The sequence below is a fragment of the Passer montanus genome, unplaced genomic scaffold, assembly GCF_014805655.1.
Source record: "Passer montanus isolate IOZ18808 unplaced genomic scaffold, ASM1480565v1 scaffold49, whole genome shotgun sequence".
NCBI lineage: Eukaryota > Metazoa > Chordata > Aves > Passeriformes > Passeridae > Passer > Passer montanus.
Window position 1 is genome coordinate 123,722 of NW_024369818.1, and position 17,189 is coordinate 140,910.

General features: G+C 45.2%; 1 protein-coding gene across 5 annotated transcripts in view; it reads right to left on the reverse strand.

Moving 5' to 3' along the window:
- Positions 1–15,939, reverse strand: part of ARHGEF6 (Rac/Cdc42 guanine nucleotide exchange factor 6) — a 38,736-nt gene extending 22,797 nt beyond the window's left edge. For 3 of the 5 annotated variants that reach the window (XR_005629048.1, XR_005629047.1, XM_039722567.1), the window contains exons 1-5: positions 15,752–15,916; positions 14,668–14,751; positions 6,940–7,024; positions 2,227–2,354; positions 1,618–1,819 (exon numbers count right to left, since the gene is read on the reverse strand). Coding sequence is in view for 3 of the 5 variants with exons in the window: in XM_039722567.1 (XP_039578501.1) it covers positions 1,618–1,819; positions 2,227–2,354; positions 6,940–7,024; positions 14,668–14,751; positions 15,752–15,916 (664 nt within the window). In the remaining 2 variants the exon portion in view is untranslated. Of the gene's footprint in view, positions 1–1,617; positions 1,820–2,226; positions 2,355–6,939; positions 7,025–9,861; positions 9,990–14,667; positions 14,752–15,751 lie in introns of those variants that run through there. The other 2 variants (XM_039722568.1, XM_039722569.1) reach the window with 2 other exon arrangements.
- Between the last annotated feature and the right edge of the window lie 1,250 nt (positions 15,940–17,189).

A 17,189-nucleotide genomic window follows, 5' to 3' on the forward strand; every position in this document is an offset into this window, starting at 1 on the left:
CAGTTATTTAACAGAATCACAGAATATTTCCACCCAAAGGGCACACCTAGGACACAGCAGAGGTATGGACACTGCTAAAAACAAGTAACTCCATTCAGTGTGTCTGAAGTCTTACACTGTGGAGGTGAGAAAAGCAGCTCCCTGCTGGCTGCAGCTCCAGCAGCATTCCTGGGGCAGGGAGGATTTATTGATGGTCCCTCATTCCTCACTTGCAATACAGACACATCTCCTGAGCACGCAGACACCAGGGCAATGAACCCTCCTGCCACATGAAATGGTGCTGAGAGAGGATCTGGTGGGAAAAGCTCCACAGACAGAAAAATCTCATGGGCTCTTCCATCAGGATCGATGGGAGACTGGCCCTTCACTTCAGTAAGGTACTGTCATGTCATGCAGCTCCCATCTGATTTTCCCTTTAGGATTCAAGTTTGGTGTCCTTTGTTTAAAACATCTCTCTTCTCCCCTCACTGAGTTAATTAGTGATTCCTGAGTTGTGCCAGACCAGCTTTCAATCCCTGCTACAACTTCCTGCTCCAGCTCAGACATCATTTCCCAGAGGGAAACAGTAGGAGATGAGATATCCTAACAATGATTTTTTTCATTTAGAATCAAATAAAACCTGACCTAATTCTGAGCACTATATAGTGATTTTTTTCCCCTCTTTTGCTTTATTTTTGCAAGAGTAGAAGGAAGGATGTCTAACAAGGGCTGCACATGTTGCAGCTACTTTGCAGATCCCTGCTGGCATCTGTGTTTGAGGCCAGAGCAGACCCTGAGCCATAGAACCAACACCAAGTACACAATTGTTCTCTGTCTATGCTAAGTGCTCAAGGCACACTAAGGAGTTAAGTTTCATTTTGCAAAAAAACAGTTTAATTTCAGACAAAGGCCTGGACAGGGGTGAGCTGTTTGAATGGATGTGTAATGCCACAGGGCAGCTGGGCAGGGGCTTCACATCATCACCACCCTATGTCTGGGTACAACCACTTTGCAGAAAATGTTAAGGACACTCAAGACAAAGCTCAATAAAGGCAGATGCCATCAGACAGATCATCCCCTCTCTCTTACTTTCACAAAATTGCTGCAGAAGCATCTGCGGAAAAATGTACTCTGTGAAATCAACCATCACTACTGGACAAAAAACATTGACAATGCCCTGTGGCCATGCAGTTTTTGTCGGATTCCACACTATGATGGTGAACATCCATTCCACTGATGCCTGAAAAGCCAGGATCAAATACAAATACATTGCCTGACCAAGGTCTCTAACAAAAAGCTAGTTCTGAGCTCAGACACTGGAATGACCTGACAGCTCTTCAGGACAAAGGGACCCACATCCAGCTCTGTCCTCATCCTCTGACAATATTCCTGCTTCCATGCTGCTGGGGCTTGGGGGAGCAAGAGAAAGGCTCAATGCGGTGGGAAGAGGGTGAAGCAGCTCTCAAGCAATTCATCTGAAACACTGCATTTTACCCTTCTGTTCATCCTTCCATTAGCCCAGCTGCCTGAAGTACACAAACAGTCCTTAATAAATAGCAGCAATTTCCCAAAGGCACGAGGGTCCTCACTGCATTATGCCACTGTCATTCAATCAGCCCTTGAAAGCAATTTGCTTACCAGTAGATTTGATTTCTCTGACGTAGTTGCTTGGGAACCAGCCTGTTTTTCCATTCAAGGTGCCTTCCCACCAGCCCCCTTCTTCAACTCGAGTGACATAAATAATGTCTCCTTTGTTAACAGAGAGCTCATCCTCATTGGTCTGCTTAAAATTGAACCTGGCCTTTACCACCAGCTGGTGATTGCCATTCTCAGTCATCTCCTAAGGAAAGAAATGTGGAAAAACACCAGTAAATAGTCAAAAAAAGCAGAAACAACCAGGACAAGCCATTGTTCTTCTCTGTTGTGACAGCTGTTTTCTCAGTATTGCTCTATATAACAACCAATAATAGGTTGCTGCTGTGTAAACACTCCCTTCAGAGGACCACAAAGTCCCTCCCAAGCATTAATTTAGTTTTCCAGTGCAATGGGTGGCAGATAAGAATCACTCTTCTCATGTCACACAGAAAAACACTGCAGTTTGGAGAAGCTGCAGGACTCTCTCCAACTGAGACAGCAAACCCAAGATGGAGATCAGGGGAGAACAGCCTCTGGTGTTGACCCAGAGGCACCAATCACAACTACCCCCAAGGCCATCAAACCCACGATTAGACATTAAATAAAGGGTACCACAGGCTTGGACTGCCTCCGTAACACTCTTGCTGACTGGGAAGTTGTGCCGTTGGAGTCACTCTGGGAGTCTCCAGCCGTGGAGTTAAGAGACGACAGATGTGAACATGGCCCTTTTGACAGCTGATCTGAGGAAACAAAACAACATCTGAGTTTTACTCAGCTGTCCACCATCCCTCCACATCACAGCAAAGCAAAGAGTAAAGCCTGTAGAGAGAACAGGAACAGGGCACAACAGTTCAAAGAGCATCTATGAGAGCAAGACAGCAAGTGCATGGCATCTGCAGTGTGGGCGCTCCCAGTTAGTAGTGAGGGTGGTTTTCTGGGCTGGGATAACCCTTCCATCATGGAAGAAGTTGAATTGCATCCCAAGGCATTCCTAGGTTGTGCCAGCTCTGCAGCCACACATCCAATTGCAGTATTTCTTTGAAATCGCTCTTAAAACTGTAGAAAAGTAGAATAGTATTCAGTACTCACTGGGGGTGTTTCTGGGATCAAAGTAAGTACTGTTGAAGGTGTGTCAAAGTTTAGCTCTCCAGTGAGTGCTCTTAGGTCACCTCTGCAGCTGCAGTGTGGGCTATCCCGCTGAGTGGGGAGGAATGCTGAACAGTTGGCCAACACAATCGCTCCTCTATTTAGAGGAGTCCTTCTGGCTTCATTATCCAGCTGAAAGAGGCTAGGCACTATTTTGATTGCTTTTCATGGACCACTGCCATTAGTCATGTGAGAGAGGGATTCAAGCCATGCCGAGGAAGGACAGGAGTGTCATCCCCAGGAGATGAACTGCCCATGGAAAGGCTCAGATCATCCCAGCAGCTCCTGGAGCTGCCTCCTTCACACTCAGAGCTCCTTGCTTTGCAAGCCAGTCTCTAGGCTTGTTTTGCTCCCCACCTGATGCTGGAGGCAATGCTGCTGCTCTGACACATCTGTTTTTGCAATTACTGATTTGTTTCTATATTAATACCAAAACAATTGCCAGAGGGTAAAAAGTTTCCTGGTCCTAACTGTGCAGAGACTGAGTCAGTAGCCTTGTTGCTAAGAGCAGTTCCTGACAGAATCTAGCAGCGCTGGCAGAATCTGGCAGCGCTGAGCCCCGGAATCCTGTTGGATGCTGCAGAAGTGTAAAAACATGGGATACAAACCACCCAGTAATTCCCAGTGCCTCACCGCTACTGTACCCGACACCACACTGTGGGACACCACTCAGATCATCTCCTTTCTGTCTCCCATGGCGCTCAAAAGACACAACAGCAGATATTATCATTTCAGTAAATGGTGAAGGACTTTTAAGATTGGTCTTTTAGCTTCTCTTCAGACTTTAGGACCTTTCTGCATTCCAGTGTTAGAGTTTTCCACTTGCAGTGGGGACCACATGTGCCAGTGGACCTCAAAAGCAGAACAGAGCAGTCTGCAGGGATTCCTGTGCTGGATGTGCAAGTTCGTGGACCATGTTTGGAGTTCTGCCTTGAAAACACTGCAAGAGGAGAGGATGATACAGCCATAAAATGTGTGCAGAAATCAGAAAAGACAAACTGCAAGGCTGCTTTTCCTCCATTCTCCTCCAGTCTGAATGTCAGCATGGAAAACTCATTCTGAAGGGGAAGTTTGGTAGGAGTTACAGGAACTCAGCTGGGCTTTTATTCTCCTCAGAGGATTTTTATTTCAATAGAAAAATACCTCATCCTTAGATTGGACCTGAAACAACACAAACTGTGAGCTCCTGGGGAAGGGACTTGCTTTGTCTCTCTCCTAACCCTTGCGCTGCGGGGACCACCTCCGTGACTGTGACTGCCAGGTGCTGCTGCCTTACAAAGCCCAGCCATGCCGTACTCACACACCAGTCTAGCCAGTTCATGCTCCAGAGATGGACAACATTCATGGCAAACTTTGTGTGCTGTCAGTGAGTCAGTTTTCTCTCTTGTCCTGCTCATTACACAACTGCCTGACAACTGCATGGTGAATGCCCAGCTTTCTGGGCTGTGGCAACTGCAATACCCCTCCCCATGTAAAAACCCACTTTGCCAACAGAGTGGGTTTTTGTCTCTGAAGCATCCTGATATTTGAGCAGGAGTGGTTTTGGCTGCTCTTGGTGACTCACAGGCTAGGGGTGTGGCTGCCTGCCAGTGTGAGATATTCTTCCCCTGATTCCTTCTGAAAGGGAGGGCATAATTCCTGAGTCCAGACTCCACTTATTCAAGTCATCAGCCACAGTCCCATGGAAATTACTCCATTACTGTAGATTTTATGACTCTCCCTGCCCCTCCCAATCTTCCAAAGCTTTTATAAATATCTGCAGCAACCTAGAAACAAATGTAAAACTGCCTTTGACAGTTTGGCAGGGAAGTGTATCATTTATATCGCATCATGACAGTGTCCTATTTTATGCCTGGTCCAGCATGGAACACTGCTGCCATATGTTGCTTAAACTATGGTTAAAATAGCTGGGTTTTCTGCCCGCATTCCTACACTATTTTTGGCAGATGAGCCTTGTCTGATCCAGCACAGCTGGTTTTCCTCCCCTGCCCTCTCTTGCAGACAAAAAGCATAAAGCATCTGTATTGCTGTGTTTTGATGGACAGCTGCTGAACTACAAGTATATGCACTACAAATGATGCCTCCATTTATTTACATAGAAAGATCCATGAAGACACAAGAATTTGGACTTCAAATGGATGCGAGAAATACATTCCCACAACCTTTCCTTAGGGGACACCTATTTCCCTCTGCCTCCAACCAGGGTGTTGGCATGTGCAGGCATGTCAGAGCCTTGGTGACAGCAGCAACTGCAGTAGCTGGTACCAGGTTTACCCTGATGCTCTGTTCAGCCTGTGGCCTCTGGCAAAACAGACAAACTGGACCATCTGCAGTGGCAGTTTGTAGGACACAGGCTCCTGCTCCTCAGGAATTTGACTAAGCCACCAAAAAGTAAATGTTTGAGACACATATTTAGTTTACCCTGTACTTTTCCCAAGGGTGCTCTATGCCTGAGCAGCTAATTATATCACAGGCATTGCGCTTTTTAACATTTAAACACAGAAAGCATATGTTCAAACAGATGTTTGTCATGAAACCAAGAGGATCCCAGTTTCTCTATAGCCCTGTCAGTAACACATGACAGGAACTATTCCCCAGCAAAGCCCTGTCCCAGGCTGAGCTGGCACACGGATGACTGGAAGTATGGATTTGGGGCTGAAAATAAGGGAACGGATGAGAAAATGGCATTGCAGCCTTGCCACCTTGTCAGCACACACCCCATCACACCCCTCCAGTTCAGCAACAGGCAAAGACAGAGGCCAGGGAGTTTCTCTCTGCTTTTTGCTTTTGCTTGAAGCAAATATCAATCATAACAGCAGCATTTGCAGAGGATGCTCCCCATCAAGTTAACCTACATTTTATAGCCCACATCACACTGAACTGCAGGAGCTTCTACACAGGGTCAGCAGGTGCTGTTGGTAATTGAGGAGGTTTTGAGGCTGCCTGAGGCCAAATTCCCATTCCCAAACTTCTACAGAGTGAGCTGTCAGCAGAGCCGAGTCCTGGCTGCAGAACAGCATCCTCAGAACATTAATTTCTTCAGAGCAGCGTTATACACACAGACACACACACATACATATGTACAAATCACAGGGGGTGGGAGAGGGTTTACAAATATATACTATTATTATACATTATATATTATTATTAGACATATGATATATGTTGATGTACGATATGTTGATGTACGATTAATACACCACTTTATATAATGTATAGACATAATGCAGTAAGCCAAAAGAAAAGCTTTCCCATGAGAGGAAAGTAATGAATTTTCATTTTGAAATTTCCTCCTTTAAACCATCTCAAATGTAACCTGCAAACAGGAAATGGAACTCTTCTCCTGGTGCTGGACTTCGGTGGGTGTGCAGGAGTCTGTCCTAACACACCTGTATAACAAGAGGCTGTGAACTCCTCCCAGAACCTGCTCCTCATCATCTCAGAAAAGAGACTCTTCCCTCACCCCTCCCCAGAGCACCACTGTGCCATCTTCCCCACTCCCTGTTGAACTTCTCCTTTCACAGACTCTGCTACTGAATATCATTTTAAAACAATCTGTAGGGAACAGCTACATATCTGGGATGGAATCAGGATGAGGTGATTTGTTTTGCATCAGCAGCCTACTCCTGCTCCCAGGGACAAGCCATCAGCTTGCTTCCCAGATCCAGGAGCCTACTCCACGGAGCCAGGGAGAAGAGAGAGAGAAAAACATCAATACAATTGACTGAGCAGCTAGCAACAACACTTACTTTGACATTCAGGAAAGGTATTATGCAGATTAAGCTGATTTTGTCTTCAGCTTTAAAACACAACTCTTTAAAAAAATCTGATATTTGCATTTTGGGAGGTGCATGTTCATTTACACTGAGGATCCCTTATGCTGACCTACTTTGAGGCCCCTTAATACTTAATGCTAAAAAATGAGCAGAGGTCCCTCAGTGTAAAGTGATAATTGAGCTCTGCAGAGTTCATACAGCAACTCTGAAACATCACATTTTAACCCAGAGTTGGCAGAAGCCTGAAATATCAATCCCACCATCAGCCATCAGTGCTGGCAGCACAATTTGACAAACCTCCAGAAATTACCATAAAGTAGGAATTAACAAAAATTAAAAACCAGCCCTACATACACACAAGAAGTAGTTTGAAAGGACAACAGAAGAACCCTTTTTTTCTTACCTTCAGTAGCCTTATTTACAGCTGTTAATGTGCTCAGGACCTTGGAGAACTGATCTCCAGTGTACAAATCATGTGGATCAAACACCTGTGAAAGATGAACTCAGTCAGTCGAGCCCAAAACATCTCACACTGGCTGCTGGAGCCGGTGACAATGGGAATTAGGCAGCCCCAATGTCTCAACAGGGAAAGGATGATCATTCAGGGCTGACAAGTCCCATTTCCTTTACAGCCAGAGAATTCCTGGGGCACCGCTGGCAGGCAGCATGGGAAGGGCAGGGAAACCCAGAAGCATTTGGAGTGTAAGGCTGGGAACAGGGAAGGAATCAGTGCTGTCTGCAGAGCAGAGACTCCTCTGAAAATCACCGAGAAGGTTATTGCTGGCCTTGAGGGAAAGAAAGATTTTGTTGCTATTTTTGTTATCAAGAGCTGAAGAGACTGAGGCTGTACATACAGATCTATGTATAAACACACACGTATTTTCCACAGCAGAATTAATACACATGGAATTTTCTGCTATTGCAATATATAGTTTATTTACACTTTTTTTACAGGAAGACAAACCCAGATATCTTATATACAAACATTTCACCCTAAAGAACTTGTTGTTGCTAATCCTCAATGGTGAAACAGAAATACATGGTTAGCACGGGCTTATTTTCCATGACTAATAACCTGAACCTTGTACACTTCAGAAATCACCACCAGAACAGTGAGGGCAGTTTGAGTTTCCAAAACACTTCAACCCCCTCTAACACCTAAAAAATGCTCTCAATTTCCTACAGACTGTACAAATCTTACCATTAATGAAGCAAAGAGTTACAAAAAGTCTGTCTCATTGGTACCACCATGGCACCATCTGCTAATCCCCAAATACATGTTGTCTTGCAGGTCGAGACCACAGATACACAAATCCAATGAACAGGAAAGATGATTTGAAAGTTCTCCTTGCAGACACCATCTAATTACAAACACTTCCAACACACGAAAGAGTATATCCTGCTAAATAAGGAGACAAGTCTTAATTACCTTTAGGCTAGTACTGTCCTTAAAAACAGCCCTTTCTTGCATTCCACACAGAGCTCACTGAGTACGCTTGGCATATTTCAAATAGGAAGGGGACCATCCTCTCTCACAGCCCTGGATGCTTGCAGCTTCTCCTCCTCTTGAACAGGCACACCAGAGCAGCACCAAAGTCCAACATAGTACAACAGTACGAAGGCTGCTCTTTGTTGAAAATATGTTTTCAGATTGACTCAGCTACTCAATACTGCATGTTTTACCCTAAAGATATTTAATCCATGCTTAGCATGGGGACAGTTTGCTGTCATTACAAATATTTAAACCTGCAGCTCCATTGCTTTCATCGCATCTACTGCTCTGCACATTCCAGGGACATACACACCTACCTTGGGCTGTTTCTGAGCTGATCTATCACCTGCACTCACTTGGATTTGCTCCTTTGGACCCATTCCCTCTGCCAGCGGGTGCATGGAACCAGGTTTCCTGCCCTGCAGTTACAGGCAGTGCCATGCAAGCATAGCCTTCAGCCCTAAGCAGCAATATTCCCATCTCCACGGAAAGGGAGACGGTAACAGAGAGCCCGGGCGTGCGCTGACCCCAGTGGCAGCTGCTGCAGCATGGGACATCACAGTTGCACAAGAGCAAAGTGAACAGCCAGTCTGGGTTGTTTGCATGCATCTCTCTGGTGTGTCATTTTTTCAGCCATATCCTTTTCCTTCCACTTCAGTAATTCCAGAAAAATAAAGTTCTACCTTGAATTAACACATTTTTTTCCTAAGGAGCCAAGTAGTAAAATACATCCCAAATCCTTCAATGCAGAGGATAATGCTGTAAGCTCAGAGTCATCAGGCTGACAAAGTCCAGATAAAAATGGTAGGATGAAAGATATGCAAAAAATTCTAGCACAAAAGCAAGTAATAACACTTAGAACTTCTTCATGGGGAAATTTTCTGGAACAGCCACTGTGGAACAATGGCTATGTGGGGTCAGCTACTGTAATGTAAACATACTCTGCAGCTCGTTCCAGAATAAATTCCTCATACAGAAAAGTCCTGATTTATGAGCTAAAGTTTACTTTTTCCAGCACAATCCACTGACAATTCCATTCACAGCTAAAAGACAAGCTGCAGCTAGAAGATAAATAGAGGCAGAAAAGGCTTTTTCACTTCTAACATATGGAAGATCAGATGGATATAACTAAAATCCCATTTAAATCTACAACTGTCATCTGAGGATCTCCATTGAAACGCTGTTCTGACTTCCCGAATCACAGACTGCAGCTCCCCTCGGTAAAACACTCTGGCTGTTTCCGTCAAGCATCGCACCGGGCAAGAGAAGCTCTGCACTGCCGCACCGCCAGCCTCCGCCACAGGCAGCGAGGGGATGAGCAGGAGCCGGTGCCCCGGGACCAGAGCACCCGGCTCAGCGGGAAGGACGAGGAGACCCAAACCCGGGTGCGGCTAGCAAGCTATCAGCACCCAAAATCCCAGTTCCGCGACGCGAAGCACAGAAAAGTTGGGGAAAGCCGGGTTGTGTTTCGAGTCCGAGCTGTCCACAGTCGGATAAGCCCCAGCTGGGCGCCAAGCCCGAAGCCCGGAGCGGCCGCGACCCCTCCAAACCCGAGGACAGGGGCAAGCACCGCCCGTCCCCCGGCGATGCTGACCCGGCTGCTCCCGCTGGACCTGCCTCTGCCTCCAGCGGGAGCAGCGACGCGGCCGCAGCTCCGCCAGCACCGGCGAGACAGAGCTGCCCCGGGCAGCGCCCGGAGCACAAGCACCGCTCCGGGTGCTCTGCTCGGGTGCCGCGCTGCCGCCACCCCCTCCAGCGGGGACAGCCGCGGGAGCTGCCCGGAGCCAGCAGCCGAGCGGCTGGCACAGCCGCGGGGACGCGCTCGGTACTCACGGCGGCGGGCGGGCGGGCGCGCAGCCCCGGGGCATGGCGGCAGCGCGGGCGGTGCTGCGGAGCGGCCGCTGCGGCTCTGACCCGGAGCCGGATCGCGGCGCGGAGAAGGGAAGAGAAGGGAAGGGGAAGTGACAGGCGGTGCCGCCGCCCCGCTCCGCCCCGCCGCTCGCTGCGGGACGCGGCCGTGCGGCCGCAGCTCCCTCCGCCGGCCGCGGGCCGGAGGCACCGGGAGACCGCCGGAAGAGCGAGAAGCGGGTGGCAAAGAGCAAAAGAGATGGGAAAAGGAACAAGAGAAAGGCCGGAGGTGGGGGGAGGGAGGAGGAGAGAAAGGGAAAGGGGACGGGGAAAAGTAAATCAGGGCAGGGAAGGGAAAAGGGGAGAGGGAAAGGGAAAAAGTGAATTAGGAGAGAGGGAAAGGAGAGGGAAAGGAGAAGGAGAAGAAGATGGAGATAAAATAAAGGGAAAACAAAGAAGGAAAAGAAAAATTTTAAAGGACAGGAAAGGAATACTCACACTATTGGCACAGTAATTGCATCAGGTTTGCACTACTGTGAAGAGAAACACTGCAGAAGGGCCCATAGATGGGGCACAGTTCAGTAGAGGCAGTAAGACATGTCCTCTATTGCCTGTGCCCATTTGTTTGGGGAACATTCTCCTACAGGGAACAGGAAAATCCCGAGATGCTTCAGCACACCAGCAGGTTGCAGTGTAGACAGGGAATAGAGCATTGCACTGATATCCAGGGTGAAGCCCAGCTGTCCCAGCCCCATGCAGGGACAGACCACACACCTGGAGCCAGGGCTCTCTGGTACACTGGATCCTCTAACTGCAGACAGACCCATTCTCCAGTGCTTGTGCTGGTTGGTGCTGGGCAGGAGCTCTTGCTTCTGATGTTATCCATCTAGAGAGGTAATGTCACTTTGGAGTGAAGCCAAAGTAGAGCAGGTTTTGGGAGTGCATGGATGGGGAGCTAAAAGGGTGATGATTTCTCACCTGCTCTCCCACGCCTTCAATCCAAGTAGTTTGTTGGAGGTTGCAGGCACCTCCAACAGCACAAATAACCTCTGTGCTGCCTGTGATGGTAATTACCTTCTGCATATTCTATGATTGTTCTGGACAGCCAGGTTTAATCCAGCTATTGATTTATCTTGCATATACTGTTCTTAGTTCACAAAATTCAGACCTTGCCAGAAGTTTTGTAGTTAATAACAATAAAATGTGGCTGCTGAATGAAGGTCCTGTGCTTCTTTACTAGCAAATGATGCTTAGCTATTGATCTGCTGTTGTTATATGCACACTGGTGTCAAGAGCAAAAGCAAAGTTCTCATTTTTGTCCTTAAGAACAAGCAAGACCAGGAGCCTTCTATGATTTTTTCTCTTTAGTCATGATCTCCTCCCTGACTCTTCTACACTAGACTGCACCTGGCCATCAGGACAGAACTCTTTGTTGTCCACTTTCCACCTCAACCCACCAGCATCCAGCTGGCATTGCTTTAGCAGTGCTCACTCACTGGACCAGTTCTTGGGTCAGATACACAGCTCAGATGTTGAAGCCACACTGTAAATGGAGCACATTCAGGATTTCTGCACTGTTCCTCAGTCCAAACCATGAAAGAATCCTCTAAGGACACCTAAGCTCCAATGAAGTGCCTGTGTCTTTTGCCTAGTTCTTTGTCTCAGCAGAGCTGGTTGACTGATATTCTTATAACCTGGATCAAATTCTAGCACTGAAAAGCTGTTGGAAAGTTTTTGACACAGTGTCATTATATCACCTCATTAAAACACTTGACTAGTTAGAAGGATGGGGTGATTCCCCTGCTTGCCATCTCTTTTAGGACTAACACACATGAAACAGCAAAAGAATTCAGGCTTCAGTCCTGGGCTGAAGCTAAGGAACAGTTTTGTTATTTATACTCTGCCATGAGGTGGATTCTTCCAGCTCACACCTCCAGCCTATAGAATGGCTTCATCTTAATGGAGCCAGCTCATAGCAGGAAGGTCAGAGTGTCCTTCTATCCCTATGTCCAAATGTTTCACTGTGCCTGTAAAACAAGAGATGTTGCTGTTTGCCTCACTGTGTCTTTCTTCCACTTCCTGAGTTACCAGGACAACAAAGGGTAGGAGGGAAGTGCATATGCGTAGCTCTGAAAGAGTAACCTCTATGCATTCCCTCCTACTGGGAAAGACTGGCAAGCAGTGTATGTTCAGTGGGAGGTGGGACTTGAGTTTCCACCAAAAGCTGCTGGAAACCCTACCTTCCACACTGACCACCTTTCCTGCACGCTGGCAATGTCCAGTGAAGTGGTGTATTACATGGCAGCTGCACAAACACCCATGACAAAAGCAAATGGAAAGCAGAGTATAAGGAAGCCAAGGGATGCCAGGATGGCATGCTGATGTCATGTTTGAGATTCCCCGGGATGAGGCCCTTTTGTACAAGTCAGCATCCAGAAAATAAGTTGTGAACTCTCATTTTCCTCAGAATATCCTCTTTTGTTCACATCTGCAACAGGACCAGAATATTTGACCTTAACATAGCCTTGTCAGTCTCAAGACAAAAGTGGCTCAGGTCCAGCCCTAGGGTATTTCTTCATATCTAAAAAATTAGTTCACTGAGGCATTTTGAGAAGGGCAGAATTTGAGAGAACCATCGGGGTTTGATTTTCATATCCATGGGGTGGGTAAGCAGCAGGATGGCTGTGATAGAATTAAAACGTACTAAGCCCAGACCTTTCATGATGTTACCCTTTCCTCAGGCTACATTGCTGAGGCAGAACAGAATGCTATTCTGTGCTCATCTTCCTTTTATCTAAAACCTGATCACTGCAACTTGAATGCTGATAGATCTTGGAAGCAGAAGGTTCTCTGCCTGTTCAGATGCTCCAGACATACTTCCAGAGTAAATGTGATGCAGTAAATCCTCTCCTAAAGGGCAATGGCCCTTTCCAAGGCAAACTAGGGATCAGGCTTGAGGGAGGATCACCCGTAGGAATGCTGCTTAGAGTCTCCTTGTCAAGATGTTCCAAACAGAGCAGCTTTTAGAAGGAACAGATGGCAGAGGCTTTGCTTGAGAGGACTCAGAAAAGCTGGCAACATGGGAGAAGAGTCGGAAGGAAGCGTAAGCACTCTGCCTGTGCCATGTCTTGCCCACCATCTCAGCTGTCTTACCTTGAGCCCTCTTCTGCATGAGGCTACAAAGAAGAGCTAGGAAGAAGCAAAATTCATGTCTTGGTGTTCTAGTATGACAATATTTTAGAAAATAAACAAATAAACAAGATGAAATTGTTGTCATTTCACTGCAAAATTTAAACTTGAGCTAGAGAGGTTTGAGTTTTTATCCAGCTTTTGAAGTCTCCTCTCACAACAAACAGGAGAGGCACACACAAGCACAAGGGAAGCTACTGAAGGCTCAGAATATTTCAAAGTGGGTTATAAATCAGAAGAAAAAAGAAGCCAGAAATCTTGAATTCATTAAAGCCAAGGACAAAAAGGCACATGGAGAATCAGAGGAACACCTAGAAATGGACACACCATGTTGCCTGTTCTGAGTATCTGAAAATTGTGGAATGTGACTGCAACATTGCAGATGAGCTTCAAAGCTATGAGATGGCACTGCACAACAGGTGAGGACTGTTCCCCTATCCTACCTTTTAGCTGTTTAAGATTCCCATTTTTAAAAATACCTTCCACTACAACCACTTTATTATTAGTTTGCAAATAGAAAACTAAACTCTCAGAAAAATGGAGGAAATCACATGGTCAGTACCAGAAGACTGGCAACAAGTGATTTCTGAAGCAATAGGCCTTCAGGGATTATCCATCTCTCTCTCTCTCTATATATATATATGCTCTTAAGACTGTGCTGCTGCAGCAGGCTCTAAGGAATGCATCACTGGGAACAAAAGACCAGGGAGACAGTTCTGGAATGAGCACATTTTCATGCTGCTTAGCTAAAAAGCTCTAAAAAGCTCTAAAGAGAAGGGCCCTATTCTTGTTTAGACCCTCAAAGGAAAAAATGCAGGAGCAGAGCTACTGTGGGTTGGACTTATTTCACTGTGGTGCATGAATATTCTGTATAATGCCCAAGGATTCTGTCCCTGTTTCTGGGAGACTTGTCTTCAGATTTTTTTCCACAATCTTGAGCATATTTCAAACAAGATAGTTACATGTTTCTTTTTTTTTTTTTACTGTAGGAATTTAAGTGTGACACAAAAGTCTTTAGATAGTAACAAATTTGATGGCAAAATTAATAGAACTCTGAAGTGATTCATTTAGACCCTGATCTTGCAAATATGAGCTATGGTTAAGCATAAGAATCTACACAGATAGGATCAGGAACAGCCACAAGAAAAGTATCTTTTTTTTTTTTTTTTTTTGTGTGTGTGTAAGGAACAATTTAATATGTGTGTGGCAGAATCTTACACAATATTTGCAGGGGATGAAAAAATACTGCAGTATTAAGAATACTTCACCTTCCCATTACAGCAGGGCTAAAACATGCAATTCCTTCTAATAATGAAAAAAAAAAGAATTATGAACAGGTCCAGGTTGAAATCTGTTTAGACAGATTTCCTGTTATTGCTGCATGCTTTGTCTCAAAAGATGAGAATCTGTTAAGCTCACAGTTAATACACTGTGTCCAAATTACCCAGACTGAACATTAAATCATCCATGCTCTGATTTATGCTGTTAATACAAAAGATGATGAATTGATACCAACTTCTTCCCTCTGATATCTGGCTTCCTTTGAGAAGGCCGATCAAGCTGGCAAGTTACAGTAAAAGCAAGGATCTAGAGTTGACTTACCTCCACTTTCAGAAGTGCGCAGCCTTTCAAGAACTCTTGAATATTACTGATGCAATCAGCTTCATTTTTAGGCTCCAGGCAATACTAAAGAAAGAAAATCAACTGATCTCATTGCATTGCCTGTACCGAGAAGGCCTGCATGAATATTGACATGTGCCTTTTATACTGAATTAGGGAAGCTTCTTCAGGGGGCGGGTGGGGGTGGCAGGCAAGCTGTTGAAGCAGGAAGAAAGCCACTGAAGGAAGTGATGCACACACAGAAACTGTCAGCATCTTGTTTTGAATGCCAGCATATGACAGTGCCCTAACTGACAGTGGGAAATTGATGACCTTTAACAACATGCTGCCCCAAACCACCACAAGAAAGAAAAAGATAAGAAGCTAGCAAAACTGATTGCTGCATAATGAAAGGCTCCTTTTTAATGGGGTGGAGAACCTGTTGTGTAGCTTTTTCAAAAACTTCTCTTCTGTGTTGCCAGTTCCTATCTCTCATTAGGCTCCTTCCCTTTTCTTTCTCCTTCAGATTCTTATCACACTTCTGGACTGTGAATACATGCCTTGTCGAACTATAACAGGAGGCATTCACATGGCTTCAGTACCAACGGATTTGCTGGTCTTGGGACAGACCAAATGGCACAGATGCAAGCGTTATTTACTTATTCCTGTTCCAATCTGCTTCTCCAGTGCATTTCCTGACTAACAAAGCATTCTGCAGTAAGAGTTCTGAAAGAGCGAATATATTTACAGTTGCAATTAATTATGTTGATGTAAATACTGACACACTGCAAATCCTTCTATTTAAAATCAAGATATTCTCATCTCTGGCAGGCCAGGTATTTCCTGCCACTGACTGAACATGGATGAGTCAACTGCAACCTTGCAGGTTTTTTTCTGGATGTAGAAACAAAATCAAAGAACCAAAGCTACAGTCATACTTGGCTCTCAATTAGAAACTTAAATGTAAAACACCTCTCTCTGAAGCTCCTTGCTCCTCTCACCAGAGTAACTAAGCCTCAGAATGCCCAGGGCAGGGTTTCATTGAGTGGGGCTCTGTCTCAATGTAGCGAAATACCGAGACCATTACCTTTTCTGCAGATCCCGGAAGAAGCCGATTAATGAGTTTACAAAGCACAGTTCCATCTTTCAGAGAAGTTTTCAGGAACCCCTCCGGATCATCCACTATTTTCTTAGGGGAATTTAAGACTCCTAGTGAAATAAGCCATGTTACAATCTGTTCTTCTGGATTCATGGTGGAGAGCTCTGCCGCCAGCGCTGTTCTTCTGTACAACAGCGTGCTGGAACCCACATCCGTGATTACACCTTCCTGCTGCAGCTCAAATGTGAAACTACCGGTTTTTTTTTGGTTTTGGCTGGTACAGAAACCAAATCTTAGGAACTAAAAGAAGTTACTCTAAGGTACAAAACTGTTGTCAAAATAAAAGATTCTAGCACTCAGCAGGAGACAGGGAAAGCAGATTGTTAACTACATTCGCAAAATGACTGAAAAGGCAAGTGTTTTATATTGTTATTACACCAAAAATATCTCACATAGGGACTTCCTCCTTGTGGCAGCTGGCACCCTATCACCTAGTAAATTTGGTCTGAACTTAAGGTTATCACCCAAAGAAATAAATTTCTTAATACTGTAAATAATGGTTTATTTCCAGTGTTAAAACAGAATTCACAATGGTGATGTTTTGGAGGAATGTAGGAGGACTAACACAAGATTTTCAACTTCACGCGGCAAACCTTTATTAAAATTACCTTTTACAGTAGTTTTCTATTTTCTATTGTCTGATTTTTGAAAATAAATTGCAATAATGCACTTTACGCATGAATAATCTTTTCAACTGCTGTGTAGAAGTTCATATATAATCCAACATGATTATTTAGAAGATGATAATCTCTCAAAACAATTATCTGGATAACTTCAAACAGGTCAGGAATTTAAGTCATCCAAAGCTGAGAACAAAATTCCCAACTATTTTGCTTGTCTTATTAAGATGTCCCTTTCTACCACCAGTTCAGGATCCACTGAAGGTATTTTTCCACCCTGCCCAGGGCAGTATTAACCATCACTACTTATTACAGCAAGTCAGAAAAGTCCAGTCATCTTTATAACTGTCCTTTCACCAGAACAGATGGAAAATGAAGCAATTCTGTTGCGGATGAAGCTGGAACATCATGGCTTCAAGAATCCAACAGGAACAAAGTATCCTAGAGACCAGAATTTCTTGGTTACAATGTTCTGAGCCAATTCCTACCCTGTTACTTAAAGCAGCATTCAAGAACTCAGTGTTACCAAACTAGTGATTTAAAGGGTTGGGGAAAACAGAGCACCAGAGCAATAAACTGTACACAGTAAGTGTGCATAGTTTTGCCTCCACTTTGCAAGTCTTATGACTGGTACTGGGACCTACCTATGGACCAACTGTAAGAGCCACCAGTAAATAAGAACTGTCTGTTCAGGGTTAGACACAATTATGACTTTTTCAGGACTTTGGGATGAGTTCCAGGTCTCT